General features: G+C 48.4%; 2 protein-coding genes across 24 annotated transcripts in view; one reads left to right on the top strand and one right to left on the bottom strand.

Moving 5' to 3' along the window:
• LOC100590761 (protocadherin gamma-C4) overlaps positions 1-2,930 on the top strand; it is a 181,074-nt gene extending 178,144 nt beyond the window's left edge. For 21 of the 23 annotated variants that reach the window (XM_012504808.2, XM_012504806.2, XM_012504805.2 and 18 more), the window contains one exon: positions 901-2,930. In XM_012504808.2, the coding sequence (XP_012360262.2) occupies positions 901-1,127 (227 nt within the window). In that variant the 3' untranslated portion in view covers positions 1,128-2,930. The remainder of the gene's footprint in view (positions 1-900) is intronic. The other 2 variants (XM_012504811.2, XM_012504802.2) reach the window with 1 other exon arrangement.
• Positions 2,931-5,899: 2,969 nt separating this feature from the next.
• Positions 5,900-20,868, bottom strand: part of DIAPH1 (diaphanous related formin 1) — a 105,023-nt gene continuing 90,054 nt past the window's right edge. The window contains 9 exon segments of the mRNA XM_030827470.1: positions 5,900-6,988; positions 14,165-14,251; positions 16,049-16,184; positions 16,308-16,472; positions 17,594-17,718; positions 18,482-18,611; positions 18,731-18,970; positions 19,201-19,302; positions 19,632-19,726. Of these exon segments, the coding sequence (XP_030683330.1) occupies positions 6,831-6,988; positions 14,165-14,251; positions 16,049-16,184; positions 16,308-16,472; positions 17,594-17,718; positions 18,482-18,611; positions 18,731-18,970; positions 19,201-19,302; positions 19,632-19,726 (1,238 nt within the window). The 3' untranslated portion in view covers positions 5,900-6,830.

Genomic DNA, 20,868 nt, shown 5'->3' with positions numbered 1-20,868 from the left:
TAGAGGTTAAAAGTGATTGTGCTTGTGAAGCATCCAGCAGAGTGCCTGGCACACAGTAGGTGCTCAAATGCTGTTTTGAAATACAAAAATTAGCTGGGCTAGTGGTGTGCACCTGTAATCCCAGCTACTCAGGAGGTTGAGGCAGGAGAATCACTGGAGCCCAGGAGGCAGAGGTTGCAGTGAGCCGGGATCGCGCCACTGCACTCTAGGCTGGGCGACAGAGCAGGACTCCATCTTAAAAAAAAAAAAAATGCTGTTTTGAAATGGAGGCTTGGAAGAGCGCTCTTCACCCCCACCCCACACAATTACTAACGGAACTACCGAATCTCTACTCCATGCCAGGCCTTGCTTGGCAAAGGCTAGGGGCATGTACAAACCATGGCTGCTGCCCTCCAGGAGCCCATGGTCCAGTGTGGGAGTCAGAGGCTCCCTTGAGAAAGCCAGGGCAAGGAACTGAGAGCCCGTGTCGCAGCCCTGAGAGAAATACCAGCGAATGTGTTTTCTGCACTTACATCTACCAGGCACTATTTTAGGTACCTTACATACATTTTCTTATTTAGCATTCACTAAAACCAGAAGAGGTGGTTACCATTATCACCCCCATTTTGCAGATGAGAAAACTGCAGTGGCATAGGGAGGTTAGGTAGACTTGCCCAGGATCACGGTGAGTAAGGAAAGGAGCTAGGAAGCAAACCTAGACTTTCTTACTCCAGAGCCTCTTAACCTCTACCCTCAACTCTTATGAAGAGAGACTACCTTGGTGACCCCTATATTCCCAGTGCTCAGGGTGGTCAGGGCCCAGGGTGCTCTATAGGCATTCATTCACCGCTGGGGATATAAGAGAGTGACTGTTGAGGACCCTAAGTTTAGCTCCCATCTGATCTTCCTCTGTCTCTGCAGAAGCTGCTGATGGGAGCTCCACCCTGGGAGGAGCTGCCGGCACCATGGGATTGAGCGCCCGCTATGGACCCCAGTTCACCCTGCAGCATGTGCCCGACTACCGCCAGAATGTCTACATCCCAGGCAGCAATGCCACACTGACCAACGCAGCTGGCAAGCGGGACGGCAAGGCCCCAGCAGGTGGCAATGGCAACAAGAAGAAGTCGGGCAAGAAGGAGAAGAAGTAACATGGAGGCCAGGCCAAGAGCCACAGGGCAGCCTCCCCCCAACCAGCCCAGCTTCTCCTTACCTGTACCCAGGCCTCAGAGTTTCAGGGCTAACCCCCAGAATACTGGTAGGGGCCAAGGCCATGCTCCCCTTGGGAAACAGAAACAAGTGCCCACTCAACACCCACCCCCTTCCCCCCCCCCAGGGGGTTGAATATGCAAAGGGAGTTCTGCTGGGAACCCCCATCGAATCAATTGCTGTACCCATGGGGGTAGTGGGGTTAGTGTAGACACCAAGAACCATTTGCCACACCTGTTTAGTTACAGCTGAACTCCTCCATCTTCCAAATCAATCAGGCCCATCCATCCCATGCCTCCCTCCTCCCCACCCCACTCCAACAGTTCCCCTTTCCTGAGTAAGGTGGTTGGGGTGTTGAAGTACCAGGTAACCTACAAGGCTCCTAGTTCTGAAGAGTTTGAAGGGCATCATGACCTCTTGGCCTCTCCTTTGATTCTCAATCTTCCCCCAAAGCATGGTTTGGTGCCAGCCCCTTCACCTCCTTCCAGAGCCTGAGATCAATGCTCAAGTTTTGGAGGACATGATCACCATCCCCATGGTACTGACACTTGCTGGATTTAGGGAGGGCACTTTGCTACCAAGCCTCTTCCCAACGCCCTGGGGACCAGTCTTCTGTTTTGTTTTTCATTGTTTGACGTTCCCACTGCATGCTGTGACTTTCCCCACCTCCTCCTCAAACAAGAGACTCCACTGCATGTTCCAAGACAGTATGGGGTGCTAAGATAAAGAAGGGAAGTGTGTGGATGTGGATGGTGGGGGCATGGACAAAGCTTGACACATCAAGTTATCAAGGCCTTGGAGGAGGCTCTGTATGTCCTCAGGGGACTGACAACATCCTCCAGATTCCAGCCATAAACCAGTAACTAGGCTGGACCCTTCCCACTACATAATAGGGCTCAGCCCAGGCAGCCAGCTTTGGGCTGAGCTAACAGGACCAATGGATTAAACTGGCATTTCAGTCCAAGGAAGCTTGAAGCAGGTTTAGGACCAGGTCCCCTTGAGAGGTCAGAGGGGCCTCTGTGGGTGCTGGGTACTCCAGAGGTGCCACTGGTGGAAGGGTCAGTGGAGCCCCAGCAGGAAGGGCGGGCCAGCCAGACCATTCTTAGTCCCTGGGTTGAGGAGGCAGGGAGCTAGGGCAGGGACCAAATGAACAGAAAGTCTCAGCCCAGGATGGGGCTTCTTCACAGGGCCCCTGCCCTCCTGAAGCCTCAGTCCTTCACCTTGCCAGGTGCCATTTCTATTCCGTGAAGGCCACTGCCCAGGTCCCCAGTGCGCCCCCTAGTGGCCATAACCTGGTTAAAGTTCCCCAGTGCCTCCTTGTGCATAGACCTTCTTCTCCCACCCACTTCTGCCCCTGGGTCCCCGGCCATCCAGCGGGGCTGCCAGAGAACCCCAGACCTGCCCTTAAGTAGTGTAGCGCCCCCTCCCTCTTTCGGCTGGTGTAGAATAGCCAGTAGTGTAGTGCGGTGTGCTTTTACGTGATGGCGGGTGGGCAGCGGGCGGCGGGCTCCGCGCAGCCGTCTGTCCTTGATCTGCCCGCGGCGGCCCGTGTTGTGTTTTGTGCTGTGTCCACGCGCTAAGGCGACCCCCTCTCCCGTACTGACTTCTCCTATAACCGCTTCTCTTCGCATAGTCACGTAGCTCCCACCCCACCCTCTTCCTGTGTCTCACGCAAGTTTTATACTCTAATATTTATATGGCTTTTTTTCTTCGACAAAAAAATAATAAAAAGGTTTCTTCTGAAAGGCTGAACGTTTCTGTATAAGCGATGGAAGCTCCTGGCATGTGTGCATGAAGTGATGAGCTGAGGTGGGTGCTGGAAGAAGGGCGGAATCGGCAGCCGAGTTTGTCATTGCGCGTCTAGATGTTTCCGAATTGCGCGTGTGTGTGTGTGTGTGTGTGTGTGAGAGAGAGAGAGAGAGACTGTGCAATATGGCTGTGTATGCTTGCAATGCCGTTGTGCCTGTGAGACAGTGTGTGATTGACTGTGTGTCTGTGGATCTGTGTACCGCGTGCCGTTTTGTGATCGGTCCGCTGTGGGGGGTGGGGATCTGAGTGCGGCGTGTCAGTGTGCAGTCTACGCTTGCGGCTGTCTCCAGGCAGAAGAGGAGACCCCAGCGCGGGCGGGGGCGGGTTGGCGCCGCGCAAACGCCTTAGGGAGAGGGTAGAGGACGTTTCCTTAGTTCCCGCCCCTTCCTGACTAAAATTGCCTACTCGAAGCGCCCCGGAGGGCTTCACGGGAGGAGGGTAGACTCTCCTTTGCCCCTGCACCCCCACCCCCGCTGCCTAGGGTTTTGGGAAAGCGCGGGAGTGGGAGGAAATGCGGGAGGCGATTCTTCCAAAGCCAAGTCTGCAGCTCGAGCCCCAGTTTCCCCATCTGGAATTCGCCTTCCCGCTGACATCTCCGCAGCGAAGCCTAAGAAATTGGAGGGCTCAACCTTTTCTTGCGGAGGTGAAGGGGACTGAAAGGACGTGCAGGAAATGAGATCCATCGCAGACTCAGCTCCCCTCCCTCCTTCCTGTCGGTGCTTTTCCACTCACTCGCCTGCTCTCCCATCTCCCCGCCCTCTCCGCCTGCCTCCTCGAAGCACTATGGGATTCCGAGGTTGCTGCAGCCAGAGAAGCTGCAGAAAACACCGAGCTGGGGGTGAAGGGGGACTTAAAAGGGGAACTACCCGGAAGGACCCAAGAACGCAAAGACAGAGCCACTGGGGTTATCTGGCTGGTCAGCAAGGGTACGCGGCTTCCTCCGCGCTGCGGAGCCTCCCAGAGCCAGGTCACCCATTCTGCCAGCTCAAGTCTGTTGTCATGGAAACCAAACCTTCCAACTTAAGAATCTGGGGGCGACTTTCTACTGTGGGAGGAAGGGTGGCGTGCACGGTTGCTGAGATGGAAGCAGGGTTTTGTTACTCAGAGCCAGGCTGCGGAGGGGCGGGGTGCCGGGCGCCTGGGTTCTATTCCAGGCACAGCAGCAGACTGGCAGAGCGCGTGAGCAGCTGTGGTTGGTCCCCTAATTGGTATGTGTGCCTATAAAGCTCTGAGCCAGAAACGCGTGGCCTCCGGGGGGACGGGAGGGAGGAGGCAGGCAACCCATCCCCACACCTCAGGCCATACTGGGGAGGCAGCTGCCCAGGCTCCACGGCTATTTAAAAGCCTTTTATTTCCAGTTCCAGAGCCCGCCTGAATAGGTTTGTGGTCCTCTCCAGGCCTCCCCGTCTATCCTGGGCCTGCTCATTGCTGGTCCGGCTTTTCTGTGCAGGTCATAATGCGCTCAGACAAGTACGGCTCCAAGTGGCAAGTCATCTGGAGCATGACCTCAGGCTCCCAACCTCTGCTGGGCAGGCTCAGGTTTCTACCCCAGGGTAAGGCCCTCTTCTCTGGAATGTGGTCTGTGGCCACCAACAGAGCAGAGGGGATGGGAAAATGGGAGTCAGATGCTTCCCTCAGCAAGAGACACAGGTACTGCCAGTAAACCTTGTGTGACATCTGCGAACATGAAAGGTTACAAGCGAGTTCCAAAAAAGGGCTCCAAACCAAGTAGCAGCAATGTGGAAGAGTCAGGGAGCTGAACCGGGCGCCCACTCCTTTACTGTGGCCAAACGGCCCTGAGGTGAGCTCTGGTGGGGCAGCAGCCACCAAGTATTAATCATCTCTAGCCCTGTGCCCAAGTAAAGTGTCTGGCACCTTTAGCTTTTTCACAGTGATTTGTCAGGTCAACCAGGGATTTGAGGCAGGAAAGACTAGAGGAGCCTGGACTAGAGTGAAAAGAAAACAGCTCAGAAATTCGCACAGGAAGCTGTAAGGCAGTACTGTTTCAATGCTTTATTAACAGTTGGAAACAAAACCAACAAACTGGAGGTGATGACATCCCAGAAGCCTATGAGGCAAGGGAAATAGGTTTGCATTTTGTCCCCCACACCTCTCTCTCTCTCTCTCTCTCTTTTTTTTATTAAATGCATCTTAGCAAAAGTAGATTAAAAAAGAAAGGGTCAAAGCCCCAGATGTCAGCGAGCAGGGAGGAGGTGACCCAGGGGAGCAACAGACGCCCTGCATCAGCGTCCTCCCAGGAATAGTCCAAAGGAGCTGCTCTTGCCCCTTTATACACAAGTACCAGCAACCAAAACCCTCCCTCCTGGCAGTAAGGCCTCACTATAGTTGCCCTCATGCTTCCTAAGCTCTCTCTTGCTCTAACAACTCTAATTCTGGGCCAAGCCCAAGAGTGCCATTCTTTCTTCCTAGCTGGGGATGGAAAGCTGAGAGGGGCACAAGGAGGACAAAAGTGTCACCCTAAGCCAGAGAATTGGAGCTTCCTGTGGTTGGGGCCACCAAACAGTTCAGTGTGCCCACCCACTTCTCTTTTAGAAGAGAGCTGGGGTACATACAGCATATGAAGGCACTCCTGGTGCCCAGTTCCCCAGAATGTCCAGTTAGCATCTGCACATTTGGCTTGATACATTTATACATTTATAAAAAACTCTGTGGTCTTAGAGTTCCCGCTACTCTTAGGCCTGGCCCAGCTCAACCAGAGAAGGGGTTCCTCCTGTGTCGGATTCCCTGGGAGAGAGGATCTGCCTTGGACTCAAGGGTCCAGAAGGTCCAGGGGCACATTCAGGATTGGGCCTGTGAGGAGAAATCCCAGGAACTCTGTAACCTGCCACCAAAGATTCTTACATTATGGAGGGGAAAGGGGGAAGGAACGGTTTTCTTTAAAAAATTTTTTTTTCATACAAAAATAGATCCATTTGCAAAACAATTTCTCAGCCAGGAGGCTCCACCTCCCATTTCCTTGTAGACAGAGGGTGAGGTGTTGGGATGGTCACAATACAACCCATAGTCCAGATGAGATGCACCAAAGCTCAGGGAAGGCATGAGGAGGGAAGGTGGCTCAGTAGCCTGGGGTTGGTGCAGAGCATCCAGAGAGGCAAGGGCATAAAGTGTGGCAGAAGCTGGGGGCAGGTCCCGCACTGTCGCTATGCCCTGCCTGCCTGCCCACAGGCTCTGGCCTGGGCCATGGCACAGCAGGGAAAGTGGTCCAGATCCTTTGCTTTGGAGGCCTTTCCCAGGAAGGTGGGGTAAAGGTGGGATTTGCTCCCTGCTTCCTTAGGAGCAGCTCCCAGTGCCACACCACTAATAATAAATAACCACAGTCAGGAGAGGGAAGAGCAGAGACAACAGCAATGAAAGGAGGGATGTAGCCCAAAGGTTTACAAGCCCCATGCTGTTCTCAGGGCCAGAGAAACCACAAAAGAAAAGCACAAATCCAGCAAGATTGACCTAGGGGGGAAAGCCCATTAGAAAGTCAGGGCTGAGAAAAAGCAGGCTGGGCCTTGTCTGAGATGAGGCCCTCTGAGTAACAGAGAGGAGACAGGGTTAAGGCAGCAAACATGGACCCTGCTTTGGTAATACAACAGCCAGGGCTGGCTAGGTTGGGCTCAGGCCTCCCCCACACTGCCCTTTCCTTCTGGCCTCCAGGCAGCTGAAGCTGTATGTGATGTTGAGAGAGCAGCAGGCCAGAGAGAAAGACAGGGTCAGGGTGGTGGGAGTGGCCACCCCAGAGGAATATCCCCTTGAGCCTTTAGGCACATGCTGCAGGGCAGGACAGTCTGCGGCTTCACTGAGAAGCTGCCACGGTCACAGGACCCACATTAGCTTGCACGGCCAACCAACTCCTTGGCTTCCTCAAGGATTGTGGGGAACGTCTCACTGTTCTTGGGCACCTTGGCAGGAACAGTGGCCATGGCATCATCCTTGGTCGGCTCCAAAGGTAGCAGAGATGTGACTGCACACCCGGCCTTCCTGTTGGCTGCAAGAGAAGATGAGAGATTCTGTCCATGGAAGGCCTCATTTCTAATTTCTTTCAAACTCTACAGCAGATAATCAGCGTAAGCCATGCAGACGTGACTACCTTGGCCAGTTCATAGAGGCCTTTACTTTGAAGAAAGAGGGGCAGAGATCCAGCATGTGGAATATATTGTTGGGTGGCAAAGAATGTAAGAGAGTGTGGTGCAACAGGAAAGGAAGCCTTGCCCCCTTGCTTCCCTGTGTGAAAATAGCACAAAGTTTGAACACAGACAGACAGACAGAACTGGGTTGAAGTGTTAAGCAATGTGACTTAGGGAGAGATGAAGTACTCAAAGTCTATTTTCTCATAATAGGGATGTTGGAATTCAATAGACTAAAGCTTAGTACATAGTATTATTTTTCTTTTCTTGGCAGGTCCCAGGAAACTCCTAGGCCAAAACACTTTTCAGTCAGCCCTGGGAGGGTTGTCCCTAGCAGAAGGCGACCTTCCGTAAGTGGCTGGAGAGACTCCTGCAAAGAGGAACAGCAGCCACGCATTGGCATCACACTCCCATGTGTTCCTCCAACAACGGATGCCCACATGCCCTAGCTCTTTCCCACCCCTTCAAAGGTAGCAGCCGTAATACAAATGCCAAGGGCCCTACAAGGTGTGTAGAGTATGTGGGGGTGGCGTGGTGGGGGGAGGTAGTAATAAAAGCTATGTCAGGGAAGCAGAACTGGGATCAAGGTGGACATGAGAGGACCCCTACCAAGAAATCTCAGCCCATGTGGCTGAGGGATGGTCAAGTTCCGGCTGTCATCCCAGATTAGAAAAGAAGAACCAAATCAATCCACGAGTTTCTGTTCTAACTGCTGGGTTTCATCCCCAAGACTCTCATATTCATTTATGGTATCTAGGCTTATGGCCCCAGTATCTGCAGCAGGAAGGCCACTCCTTGAGACCATGCCCATCTCATGATGTCTCCTCCTCCCATGCCCCAGAACAGCACAGAGCAACTGTGTATACACAAAGAGCTGTCTGGGATGAAAGAAGCCTGACACGAAAGGCCATATGTTATGGGTCAGCTTCTATGAAATGTCCAGCACAGGCAAACCCAGAGATAGAAAATAGACTGGTGGTTGCCAGAGGCAAGGGGAGGGGAGAATCAGAAGTGACTGCTAATGGGTATTATGAAGTTTTTCTTTTGCAGATGATGAAAACGTTCTGGAATTAGATAGTGTTACCACTATCTGGTTATACAATCTTGTGGATATTCTAAAACCCCTGAATTACACATTTTTAAAAGGTGAATTTTAGCTATGTAAATGGTATCTCAATTGGAAAGGAAAAAAAAGACTTCCTGGAGATCTGGGAAAGCTGGAGTGGAGAAAGCAGTACCGGAATGTTTAGAAGCAGGACCAGATGAAAGAGCCGAGCACTCCTAAATGAAGACCAAGACTGGGGCAGCTGCATGACTGGAACAAAGCGGCTTTTTGGACCAGCAAAAAGCTTTAGGTAGGCAGAAGCCAAACGGGATGAGATAGCCTGTCTTTTTTCGTTTTTTTTTGATGGAATCTCAGTCGCCCAGGCTGGAGTGCAGCAGTGCAATCACAGCTCACTGTAGCCTCAACCTCCCAGGCTCAAGTGATCCACCCACCTCAGCCTCCCTAGTAGCTGGGACTATAAGCATGCGCCACCATATCTGGCTATTTTTGTATTTTTTTGCAGAGATGGGGTCTCTCCATGTTGCCTAGGCTGGTCTTGAACTCCTGGGCTCAAGCAATCCTCCCACCTTGGAACCTAAAGTTCTGGGATTACACACCACAGCTTGCCAAAGCCGAAGTCTTAACCAGGTCATCTCTCCCTGCAGAGCCATGACCCACAGCTACTGTCTTCATCCCAGGAGAGGCTGCCCATAGATCAAGCAGGGAACACACAGCATGCACACAGGTTACCAATTTAAAGGTCTCCTCCTCCTCCTCTACTTCCCAGGGGCACAAGAGGTTGTCTACCAAGAGGAGAAAGAATAGTGAAGACCCTGACTGACAGCCATAGGACTTACCTAGTTACAGATCATAGGTATGTGACCGAGACTGTGGGAATTTCACAAAACCACTTATTGGATTATGAACATAAACTACTGCCCCGTGACTGAGACAAGTGAGGAAAAGAAGCCTACATGAGTGTGACTATGATGGTCTACATGTGTACATTTCTCATACTGTCCTTACCACCAAAATCTTCCTCAGGCCTTCTACATTTCCACTCTCTTCTGAAGTACTCCCTCTCTAGACCCCATTTCTCATATCCAGAAGGGTAGTAGTTTCCTATCATTTTATTATTTCTTTGAATTCAGTCTCCAGCAGTTGAGAAGACACTGCGACTCTGTGCGTGCGTGCGAGTGTGTGTGTGTGTGTGTAACTCTAGTGGTATATACATGTTGAAATAACATCTGACTCCAGACCTTGGTAAAAGGAACACTGGGCCACTTGTCCTAGGCAACACAGGAGAAGGCAGAGTTCCCATGTGGTAGGTCTTAAGCTGCTGCTTTCTGTGGTTTCTTCCTCCAAAATAAGAAGATACCAGTTGTACCCAACCAAGTGGTGTTTCTAGACGTTTCTGGACTCAAGAAGCTTCTGATGTATTACAAACTTCATAAGAACCAGGAGCAGAGAGTAGGTAGGGAGAAGATCAAAATTTCCCTTTTAAGCCTTGAAAGCCTATACACCAGGGAGGGTGTGATGTGGCCTAAGGTCAGGGGATGAGAACGCTCTTGTTGGAACAGGTCTCCCAGTGTTCCACTCAGTCACCATTATGCTCAGCAGGTTGAACAGTCAAGAAAAACTGACCTCCCCATGCTTCCCCCAACTTACTCACTTGTTATAAGACTATTGAAAAGTAGCCATAGAACCAGATAAATATTTTGACTAGATGGAGTTAATGATCAGGGAGGATCATTAACCCCAAGAGAACAGTCCCACAGGCTATGTGGGAAAAGGGAACAATGTTGAGATACTGGTGAATGCTCTCTGAGGACAGATTCCTAGAAGTTAGGGGTGGGCTAGGATAAAAACACCAGCAAAATCAACCATATAACGCAAGTTTTAAAAAGGTTAGTGATTTGAAAAAAGACCTTTATAAAACATAGCCTAGGAACTATTATTAAAGAGGAAGTGCTCCTGTTAATAAAATAAGCTTCCTTAGGGAAGAGGAAACTAGGACAGATGGGGCAATCATCATTACACTAAGTAACTCATTCTTGTCTCAAACTCTCCTAATTATGTTTCTTGTCCTATTTACAAAAGTAGGGGGGAGAATAAGTAGTGGTATAGGAAATATTCTTAGCAACCTTCTCTAGATAGGAGGTGATACGGTTTGGATGTATGACCCCTCCAAACCTCATGCTGAAATGTGGACTACAATGTTGGAGGTGGGGCCTAGTGGGAGGCACTTGGGTCATGGGGTGGATCCCTCATGAGTGGCTTGGTGCCCTCCCCACAGCAATGAGCTCATATGAGCACTGGTTGCTTAAAAGAGCCTGGCATCTCTCTAGCTCCCACTTCCGCCTTGTGATACACCTTCTCCCCCCTTGATTGGAAGCTTCCTGAGGCCTCAACAGCAGATGCTGGCGCCATGCTTTCTATACAGTCTGCAGAACTGTCAGCCAAATAAACCCCTTTTCTTTATAAATTACCTAGTCTCAGGTATTTCTTTATAATAACACAAAATAGACTAACACAGGTGGTCATGAGAGCACCTTCCTGAAGCAATGTCATCATGTCCAAGACTCTCCTTGCTGGAAGGTATGAAAGAATATTTCCAGCCGATACTGTGGGTTCACTGCCGTCTCCTGTTCAATCACGCAGGCTGAGGGGAAACAGGCCTGGACTTGGAGTCACAAAAGTGGGCTATAGTGCTCTATCATTAGATAGCCATGTAGACCTGGGCAAGACCTTATCTGTTTTTTATTTTTATTTCTTGAGATGGAGTCTCATTCTGTCACCCAGGCTGAAGTGCAGTGGCGCAATCTCGGCTCACTGCAAGCTCCGCCTCCTGGGTTCATGCCATTCTCCTGCCTCAGCCTCCTGAGTAGCTGGGACTACAGGTGCCTGCCACCACGTCCGGCTAATTTTTTGTATTTTTGATAGAGACAGAGTTTCACTGTGTTAGTCACCTTATCTGGTTTTAATTCCTTTCCCTATGAGCAGGTTAGATACTAATCACTGGAAGTCTTTAGAGCCTTTCCAACTCTATGGTCCTATTAGATGGATGGAGCTTATAGGGAAGCTGGGAAATGGTAGAGTGAAGGAAAGGAAGAGTTGAATTTCTTTCTTCCCTTGGCTTTTATCCCAGTGAGCAAATGACTTGTATACAAGAGGCCACAATTCAGACATGGAGATAAAGTTGAGTCATTAAAACCACAAGCTGACTCAGTCATGGGCCTGAAATAGCAGATGTAATACAATCACATGGATTCTTCCCCTTGACACTCAAACCATTGTTCTCCCACACCCTGCAGATCACAGGAGTTTACATGTTGCTTTTAATGAACCAAGCCTGATAGTAACTCTCCTCTTCGAACTCCTCAATGAGTCTTTGTATACTGGTCACTCCCCCAGGTCTCCAGAGACCGGAAGAATTTAACATTCCTTTAAATTCTAGGGGAAAAGCTAGTGTCTTTGAATAGGGACAGCTGCCTCTCTGGAAAAAAGGAGGGCTATGAGGCAGATATGCTCCACAGTGCCTCTGTTTTTTTAGCTCAAAGCAATCAGCCAAGAGGAATAGTCAGAGACAGCCAGGCAAGGGGTGGAACAGCCAAATCCAGTAGCCGCATACAGAAACCTATAGCCAGTGGAGCCTTTGTATTTTGAGAATGGGGCCATCTAAGTCCAGCCTCTCTCTCCTCTTCTCCTCTTAATCCTGTTGTCACTGCACAAAAAAATATTAGAGCTGGAAGGGACCCTGGAGACCATTCATTCTTGTCCAACTCTCATTTTATACCTGAAGAACTGAGTCCCAGAAACATTAAGTGACTTGCTTAGGATAACGCAGACAGCGTCAGAACCAGATGTGACTTTAGGTCTTTTGATCCCTACCCAGCCCTGTGTTCTTTGTAATCTACTCTGATGGCTATCCTCCTGTTTATGTTTAATGTGAGGCCACATCACAGCACTTTACATGTGTGAATGCACCAAGGTCTAAAGAGTTACCAGAATAACTACGAATGTCTCCCCTGAGATTCTCCCAGATATATTCAAGTGGACCCAGAGCCTAGAAAGATAAGCTTATAGGCTACAGCCACCTAAAATATATGTAATTGTCATTTCACCTACTTTCCAATTTAGTATCTCCCAGTATAAGTCTCCTCCTATTCCCTCTTGCATGGGAGAGAGTACTTTGACTAATTCAGGTCCTCTGCTGGAAGGTTAGTTTCCAACAAAATTCCTCCTTCCTCCACCTGTGAGTTCTGATTTTCCACTTGGAAAGAAGTGAAGAATGGGGCTTCCCCAGCAGAGGGAAGCCACTGATGTCTGGCTACCTGTGTACAGGAAGCATCTGGGATTCTAGCACAGTTCCACAGGAAGAGGCTTACAAGGGAATTCCCCACCAAAAGTCTGATGCAGGCACTTAGCTGACAGGGTCAAAAACAAAAACAATAAGATGCAATGTATTTTTGTAAGGCTAGAAATGCTTAATGTTAAGGCCACATCACCTTGTGTGGTCAGTAGGAAATAACGTTGTAAGAACCTATAAAGATGAAATACAGGACTAACAGTACCTCTAGCTGTACTCTCCTTGCAAACACCTATCTATAAGACTAAATGCTCGAGCCCAGAGAGTACTCAGCTCTTCATATCCACTTCTCCCCCCCTTTAGAAAGCCTGTACTCAGAGAATGCCAGAAAATGCGTAAGAACTTTGACTCGGGAGCTTTCAGTTTGGGGAACATTCTGAAGTCATAAAGGAGAACCCTCAGAAGGGACTATCACTCTGGTTTTTCAGAGTATAGGTAGAAATGGGCAGCCAGCCATTACAGATGAAACTCACGGTGATGGCTGTTGTTGGGCCAGAATACTGAGTTTACATAGGCCAGCATGCTCTAAGGTCCCCCCTTCCAGGCTGTGGCAGGTACTACAGGCCCTACAGATACCACTATATTAACAGCTAAGCACTGGCCAAAGCAAGCTGTGTAACTCCTTCTGTTTACAATAATCTCAAAGTATAACTATCAAATGGGCCTACACAATGCAACAGCCAAGAAACAGGGAACACAGATTTAAGTCCCTCTGAAGCAGAAACCTTTAATGATGCCTTTTTTTGTAATTCCCACTCTTCAAATTAGTAAAGAAGCCACCACTCCTAGCCTCAAAAGACCTTCACTAGACACGATAGTGCAGGTCAACTCCACATGAGGGGCAGCCTTGCCTATACCTTCTTTTGAATTAGTCTCTTGGCCACTGTAAGCTTCCCTCAAAGGGAACCTATTCATTATCTTTTCCCATACTAATGCCTGGATCATTTGTCCTAGCTCCATAATTCTTTTTAGAATCTCTAGCTCAATGTAATCCACTTAGATCTTCCAAAGGACGTGAAAGGAGATTGCAGGGCAGTGATTGGGGGAAGGCAAGGGCAATAGAGGCTAACTGCACTCAAGGAAAAGGTACTTTTCAGACATGGCATAATCCTTCAATTGAGATGCTCCTCTATATTTTTCTATCTGGGAATAATGATGCCTAAACTTGTCTACAAAATTTTATACTTTCTATTATTAGTTCTCTCTATGTATGTCTCCTGCTTGTGAAGTCCAGAGTAAGGACTCTGACTTATTTTTTCTTTGAATTTCAATCTATACCTAACATACATTTTGTATTTAGATCAACTTTTGTTCATACACACAAATGCCCACTCAAATCCCTGGGTCCTGCAGCTCAGTTCCTTTGTTCCAAATATCTGCTTCAAGAGTGGAGAGAAATGCGGCATAATCCAATGTAACTGATTTATTGCCAGTCCCTTAAACCCCAGTTTTCTAAGTCGCTACTCTGTAACATGGGAAGAAGAGGACTAGATAATCCGTTCTTGATGCAGGGACTAAAAAGATGCTTAGAGCATCATTATTTGCTCTTTAGCCTCAGACTGGCAGGAGTAGAGAGCCCTCACCCCCTTCGACACCCAGGATGAGCTCCATGTGCTTACTTACGTTGACGGGGCCCCCTCTTCCGTCGGAATGCTGCCCCTGACTGCAGGGCTTCTAGAAGACTGTCCATCACACCTGTCTCATCGCCCTCTGTTATAAAGAACAAATGGAGATGTGAACTCTTCAGCCAGAGCAGCACGGCAAATATCAAGCCCCACACAAAATGCATGGCTATTGCTTGATTTCCCCTCTCCCACAGCAGCTGGCAGCTAAGAAGAGACAAAGAGAGCTCAGCCTTAAGTCTCACACGCTCATGTTTACTTGTATCTGCTCGAAAATGGTTAAAACAAAAGATCTCATTGCCTATTATCCAATGCAGACCTTGGGATATTTTCCCACAATGCCATCCTCCCCACCCCAATCAGGACTAGCAACAAAATTATAGAACTGCCCAACTCCAAGACCAGGATAAGTAGAGACTACGATTGTGAAATTAGTAAGCAACTATATCACTCCCTCTTTATCCTAAAGTGTTTCGCCTGGTTAGGTTTCAGAGCAGGGCTGAGGAAAGACCACTGATCAAAGAGAAGGACTGCCTCCAGTGGCTAAGTCTTCCTGATGTCTAAGTCCTCTGCATCTAAGAGGAGCAGCCTGGCTGGAATACAAAGAGTTAATGTAGAATCCTTGTTCTAGCCTGGCTCGGTTTCCATGGCAACAGCTTAGGATAGTGAAATCTGAAACTGTGAAATCCCAAAAAGTCCATAGGCTGCCAGATCCAAGGCTGGGGCTCACTGCTCCCAGCGCCACCTGCTGGCTGAGCATCACCAGTGCAGCTGACCTACATTCCACCCTCATTTGCTTGACCCGGGTACTGGAAACTGGGCAAGGTCCATTACGCCACCTGTTGACCGTGTGCAGCCCTCATCCCACATGTCAGTGGGACTCCACCTTCCCCCACTGCATCCTAGCCAGTACCTGGGGACAAACTCTGGAGTCCCAGGGGAAGGTGAAGGCTACTTGGTGTGGGCTTTAATAGCATTACAAAGTTGTGGCTTACAACTAAGGGCAAGGAAATTGCTTTACAGAAAAGTATAAAAAGTCCCTGGTAGTAAGAGGTATCAGAGCAGCCCTTGTGCCTGTGCTCTGTAAAATACTGATTCCTAACAAACTCAGCAGCTCTGTGAACACCTCTTCATTTGCAGAAGGCTCGTGGCCCCTCAGGTTTGGAGGAGGGTGGCAACAGCTCAGTGCTGTGTGAGCAGCGTATGCTGTATTTCCGCTGCCCACAGAGAGAGCAGTGGGGGCGAAGGGGTAGGGAATCTGCAGCAGGAAAGCAGCAGAGACAGGAAACAGAGGGCCAGTAATTGAAACCATATGTTTCAACAAAGACATGCTTCTGGTAGTGAAACAGAGATTCTGCTGAAGAAAGAAGAGGGTGACCGGCTCCCCACCCACTCCAAAAGTTCAATCCATTTACAATCTAATTGTGTGTACAACTGGGCTAGGGTACTAGGGACATAGTACTTTGTGAAATAAGCAGAAAGGGAAGACACGCCACAATTAAAAGATGGGAGGAGCGTCAGGAAAATATTTTAGAGAAAAAAACCCGAAAGATTTAGTGGAGGGAATGAGAACAGGCCAGAGGAACCTTTGGACGGACAGAAGGAAAACAGTATATATCACAGCAATACCACAATCACAGGGGAATGAGAGAGAATGCAAGAGCCAGCAAAGGAGAGAAAAGGTAATAGTTTTATCAGGGCAAGTTGGAATGCGAATGTATCTGAATTGGGGTTAAAGTCCGGCATCGGGATCTCGGAGGTAGAAGACTGCAAAAATCATTTGCCAGGAGGTGAGCTCAGACATGAGACTCTGCCTCTAGACTCTAGGCAGAGAAGTCTTTCCAACATTCCTATCTCAGCCCATCAACCCATCTTCACTCCTCACCTGCATTCATGTCTATGAGTTGCTCTCTCTTCTGCTGCTTCTCTAGCCGCTCCTTCTCTGCCTTCTCCTTGGCTAGTTTTGCTCGCCTCATCTTTTCTTCTGTCTCCCGCCGCTTCTGGTTCTCCTTGACTGCTTGCTGGGGCAGAGGAGAGGAGGAAGGAACACATGGGCATTGTATACCTACTACCAGCCAACAGGAACCCAGGGGAAAATGAGAAATGCCCACAAAAGATCCAGTCAGCAAGTATCCCTTGCTCACCAAAAACATATTCCGAAAATTGTGAAGATCCATGAAAAATTCTTCAACAGACAACTTCTTGGGGTCAAAGAGGAAGTACTCGCCCAGCTCCTTATAGAGGGTCTCCATGTTAGAATGCATCATCCGCAGCTTGTTATACTGTTCCTGTGCATCCTTCACAAAGCTGTGCAGCTAAGGAGTAAAGGACCAAGACCAAGACCAAGACCAAGAAGCAGACCCACTTCTGTAGCCCAAGGAATTACTCAAAGATGAGTACTGGCATGCAAAGGGACGTTCAATACAGCACTGTTTATAACAGCAAAAACCAAAGCCATGTAGGTACCCCTAGATAGGGGAATAGTAAACCATGAACTATGGTACACCTATAAAAAAAGAAGGTGGCAGTTTAAACGGTTGTTTTTTTGTTTGTTTGTGGTTTTTCTGTTTGTTTGAGACAGGGTCTTGTTCTATCGCCGGGCTGGAGTGCAGTGGTACGATCTCGGCTCATTGCAACCTCCACCTCCTGGGTTCAAGCAATTCTCCTGCCTCAGCCTCCCAAGTAGCTGGAACTACAGGCGCATATCATCACGCCCAGCTAATTTTTTTGTATTTTTAGTAGAGATGGGGTTTCACCATGCTGAACAGGATGGTCTCAATCTCTTGACCTAAAAGGGGGTTTTCTATAAATACTATTATGGAAACATGGCCAAGACATATGTGCAAAACACAATACAATGCAGTTTTTGTTTAAAATAAATGTATGAGGTGCAAATCAGAATAAAGTCCAGTGGCAGTGGTTACCTTTCGGGAGGGGAAGGAGAGGGAAGCATGTGTGAGCGTGTGTAGTGGAGGTGGGGTAGAGGCAGGGGAGTTGGGGGGACTTTTATAGTTGATCTGCATGGTTTGCTTCCACTCCACAACAATGGAATGCTCTCAGGAACTACGCAGCCTGGGCAACAAAGTGAGACCCCATCTCTAAAGAAAAAAAATGTTTAAAAAAGTTTAGCAGGGCCTGGTGGCACATGCCTGTAGTCCCAGCTACCAAAGAGGCTGAGGGGGTAAGGATCGTTTGAGTCCAGGAGGTCAAGGCTGCAGTGAGGCGTGATGGCACCACTGCACTCCAGCCTGGGTGACACAGAGAGAGCCTGTCTCAAAATACTAACAAACCCAAAAATCTATGTATTTAAAGAAAAAGTTTTTTAAGAGAAAAAAATTGCATATTGCCCTAAATATCCTGTTTTTCCCCCACTACAGGAAGTTTTCTTTCCCTTCCTAGGGAAAAACTCCCTCCTTTCAAGAGAGGATATGGTCATTTTTTCAACAAACTTGTCTTTTTCATCTGTGGCAGCTGGGAAATTCTGAACATCACGTTCCACATCAGAAATTTGTTTCTTCATCTGATCTAGGTTCTTTTGCAAGTTTTCAGCAGAAACTAAAAAAAAATAAAAAAAAAAAAAAACAAAAAACACCATAAAAACAGACAGCAAGAGCTTACTAATAATCCCAGCCTCAACACCCCTTAGTTTCACCTTTCAGAGTACAGCTTCAGTCTATACACACATTCTGGTACTTAATAATTTTAGTTCCTTATGTACTTTAGTTGTGTCACATACTTAAGTTTTCATCTTTCCAGTGAGACTATAACTTATTTGATCATTGAACCTCCAGCCTTCACAAGGTATGCAGTACTAGGAACAGAAGAGAGACTTCATTTAATTTAACATGAATCTATGAAATCCCCTGAGATCTTGGTCTCATTTATTTTAGAGAACAGGGTTTGGGAGGAAGGAGATATACATAGAAATATAGAGGCGGGGGCAGAAATCTGTTCCAATTTCCAGTGAATGCTGCCTTTTCTTTGTCTAGTTCCAGGACAGTGAGGCCTAATTTTTGTTAATGTAGTCTATGTTTTCTTAATGAAAAGAACTGTTAACCTAGACTAAAAACACCTGCCTTTCTACCTGTTTTTTGGTGTTTGGTGTTTCCTTAGGAAGAGAGAGTGCTTCCTATTTCTACACATAAAGATCTCTCCTCAGCCTTACGCTCTGCCCTTGTGACTTAGCAACATGCCTAAATCCTATTTCATTTCCACTTGAAATAGTCTGAACTGAAAATGCTCTCAAATCTAGACTGTGTCTTATTTCCCTCCCCATGCAGAGACTTTTGGGCTCTAGCTTCATTCCAAATTGCCCCACCTCGACTGGCTTTCTCCACATGGGCAAGCTCGTCTGGAAACTTGAGGACATCAGGATAGTCATTCTCACACAACTCAGCCAAGAAGTGTAACAACGTCATTTTCTGATCTGTGGACTTGGTGTCTCGAAGCTTAGAGAAAGAGGAGAAACAGTTAAATCCTGACATGTCCAAGATGGTCTCCTGCCAACACTGAACTCATAGAGGCTGCAGCCTTCCTTGTGTTGTCCTGCTCTAACTCTTTGGCTCACCTTACAGAGGAAGCTGATATTGAAGCCAAAAGCACCAGCATTTCTGGAGCCAGCATTCATGTAATTTCCAACAAGCAAGGTAATCTCTAGGAGATTGGAAAAGCTCTCACTCTTACGTAACTCCTCACATGCAGCAGTGACAGACACAATCTCTGGCTTGATATTCTCCACTTGCTCGCTGAATTGTAGCTTGAAGAGAATGGCATTGAGGCGAGGCCGCAGTCGGGGCACAGTGCCCATCTAGTAGAGAACACAAGCAGTTCCATTACAGTCAAAAGAGGGCGAAGTCAGAAAAAGATACAGGCTTGAGCCTCCTATGGGAGGATCAGCGCTCCAGAGCAGGGAGAAGACAGCGATTAAGACAGGTTCAAAAACAGATAAGCGGCAAGGAGCATATGCCCAGGCTGCTCTCTAGAGGGGAGGAGAATACAGCAGGCAGAGAACCGCTTACTGCCACAGGCCTCACTCACCACCACGCCAAACTGCTCTGACTCAGCCAGGTCATCATATTCATCCTTCAGTTCAGAAAGCATTTTTAACTGCTCTGGCTCTGGCATTTGCTTAATGAGGTTCTGAAAGAGAGAAGAGACATCTCAGCTGGAGGGGGATTCGCTAACAACTCAAGCCTAAACAACTTTCACTCTGTTGTCAGTCCCACACTCTGCTCAAGGACCATACAGAAAGAAACATATGGTGGGAGAGGAGAGGCAGCTACTGAGATGGGGGGACTTTTGCAAAATATACCAGAAGTAATCTGACCACCAGAGAAAAGGCAGTTTCTCAAAGCCAGCATTCATAAGTCAGCAATGCTAGAGGAGGATCCTCTTCATCTATACAGAGATGAGGCCAGGGCCCAGCGACACAGAAGAGCCTGCTCCAGCAGAACCACCTTGCTCCTTACCTGGATCATAGACTCAGTCAGAACAGCCTCATTCACCTCCAGGATGACATTCTTAATCTCTTGATAGGGCATGCGGAAGGAACCCAAAAAGATTGCTGCCAGAAAATGAGATATTAAGACATGTTCTTCTCCGTCTGTTCCCGCTTCCAACCCATCCTGCAGACCTATGCTGGATAATCTTCCTAACAGGGCTCTTTTAGGCCAGGCACAGTGGCTCATGCCTGTAATCCTAGCACTTCGGGAGGCCAAGGTGGGCAGATCGCTTGAGCCCCAGAGTTTGAGACCAGCCTAGGCAACATGGGGAAACCTCATCTCCACAAAAAATACAAAAACTAGCCAGGCATGGTGGTGTGCACCTGTAGTCCCAGCTGCTCAGCAGGCTGAGGTGGGAGGATCACCTGAGCCCAGGAGGTCAAGGTTGCAGTGAGCTGTGGCTGCACCACCGCACTCCAGCCTGAGCAGCAGAGCGAGACCCGTCTCAAAAAAGTCTATATACATCAAAGACTTTCACCCCACTCTACTTTAGTTCCCCACTCTCAGGACTTGATCCTCAAAGCTGCCTTGACCTTAAACTGCCATATCCTATTCCCTAACAAACACATCCTGTTTTTTCAACTCTCCCTTTCTAATCTCTCACTTGACTCTTCAGCCTCATCAGGACCTCTCTTTCCAGTCTCCTGACCATTCTGTTTTCACTGATACATCAGTTCCACTCTGCCTTTCCTATTTCATTAGGAGCCTCTAAACCATCAGTTCATTTGCTCTCTATTATGATTCCCATTAGTATTACTACTCCTACTATTACCTTTCTCTTGCTTCCTTCTCCTTCTGGTTCCTGGTCAGTCTAGCCATTTCATTTCTCTACTCTTGACACCTGGGCTGATGCAGACTGGAGTCTATGAATTTGCAGTAGCACCAATGATAACTGGGGCCTCCACGCTGTTAGCAATTCTCTTTGTGTGTCCCAGTTCCACTTTCTCCCACCCTTCTTGGCAGGTCCTCCAACACATTCCCACTTTCCCCACTGCCCCACCACTTCCCCATTTGTTCCAGGAAGACCCTGCTCCTCTTCACTGAGAAAAATCAAAGCCACTGGTCAAATTACTTGCTCAGCTTTCTCTTATTCTACTTAAAAATAAAGCACTAGGGGCCAGGTGCGGTGGCTCACGCCTGTAATCCCAGCACTTTGGGAGGCCGAGGCAGGCGGATCACGAGGTCAGGAGATCGAGACCATCCT

This window comes from Nomascus leucogenys, chromosome 2, assembly GCF_006542625.1.
Source record: "Nomascus leucogenys isolate Asia chromosome 2, Asia_NLE_v1, whole genome shotgun sequence".
NCBI classification, from domain to species: Eukaryota; Metazoa; Chordata; class Mammalia; order Primates; family Hylobatidae; genus Nomascus; species Nomascus leucogenys.
The sequence above is the reverse complement of the archived record's forward strand: the minus strand, read 5'-3'. Positions and strand labels throughout refer to the sequence as shown.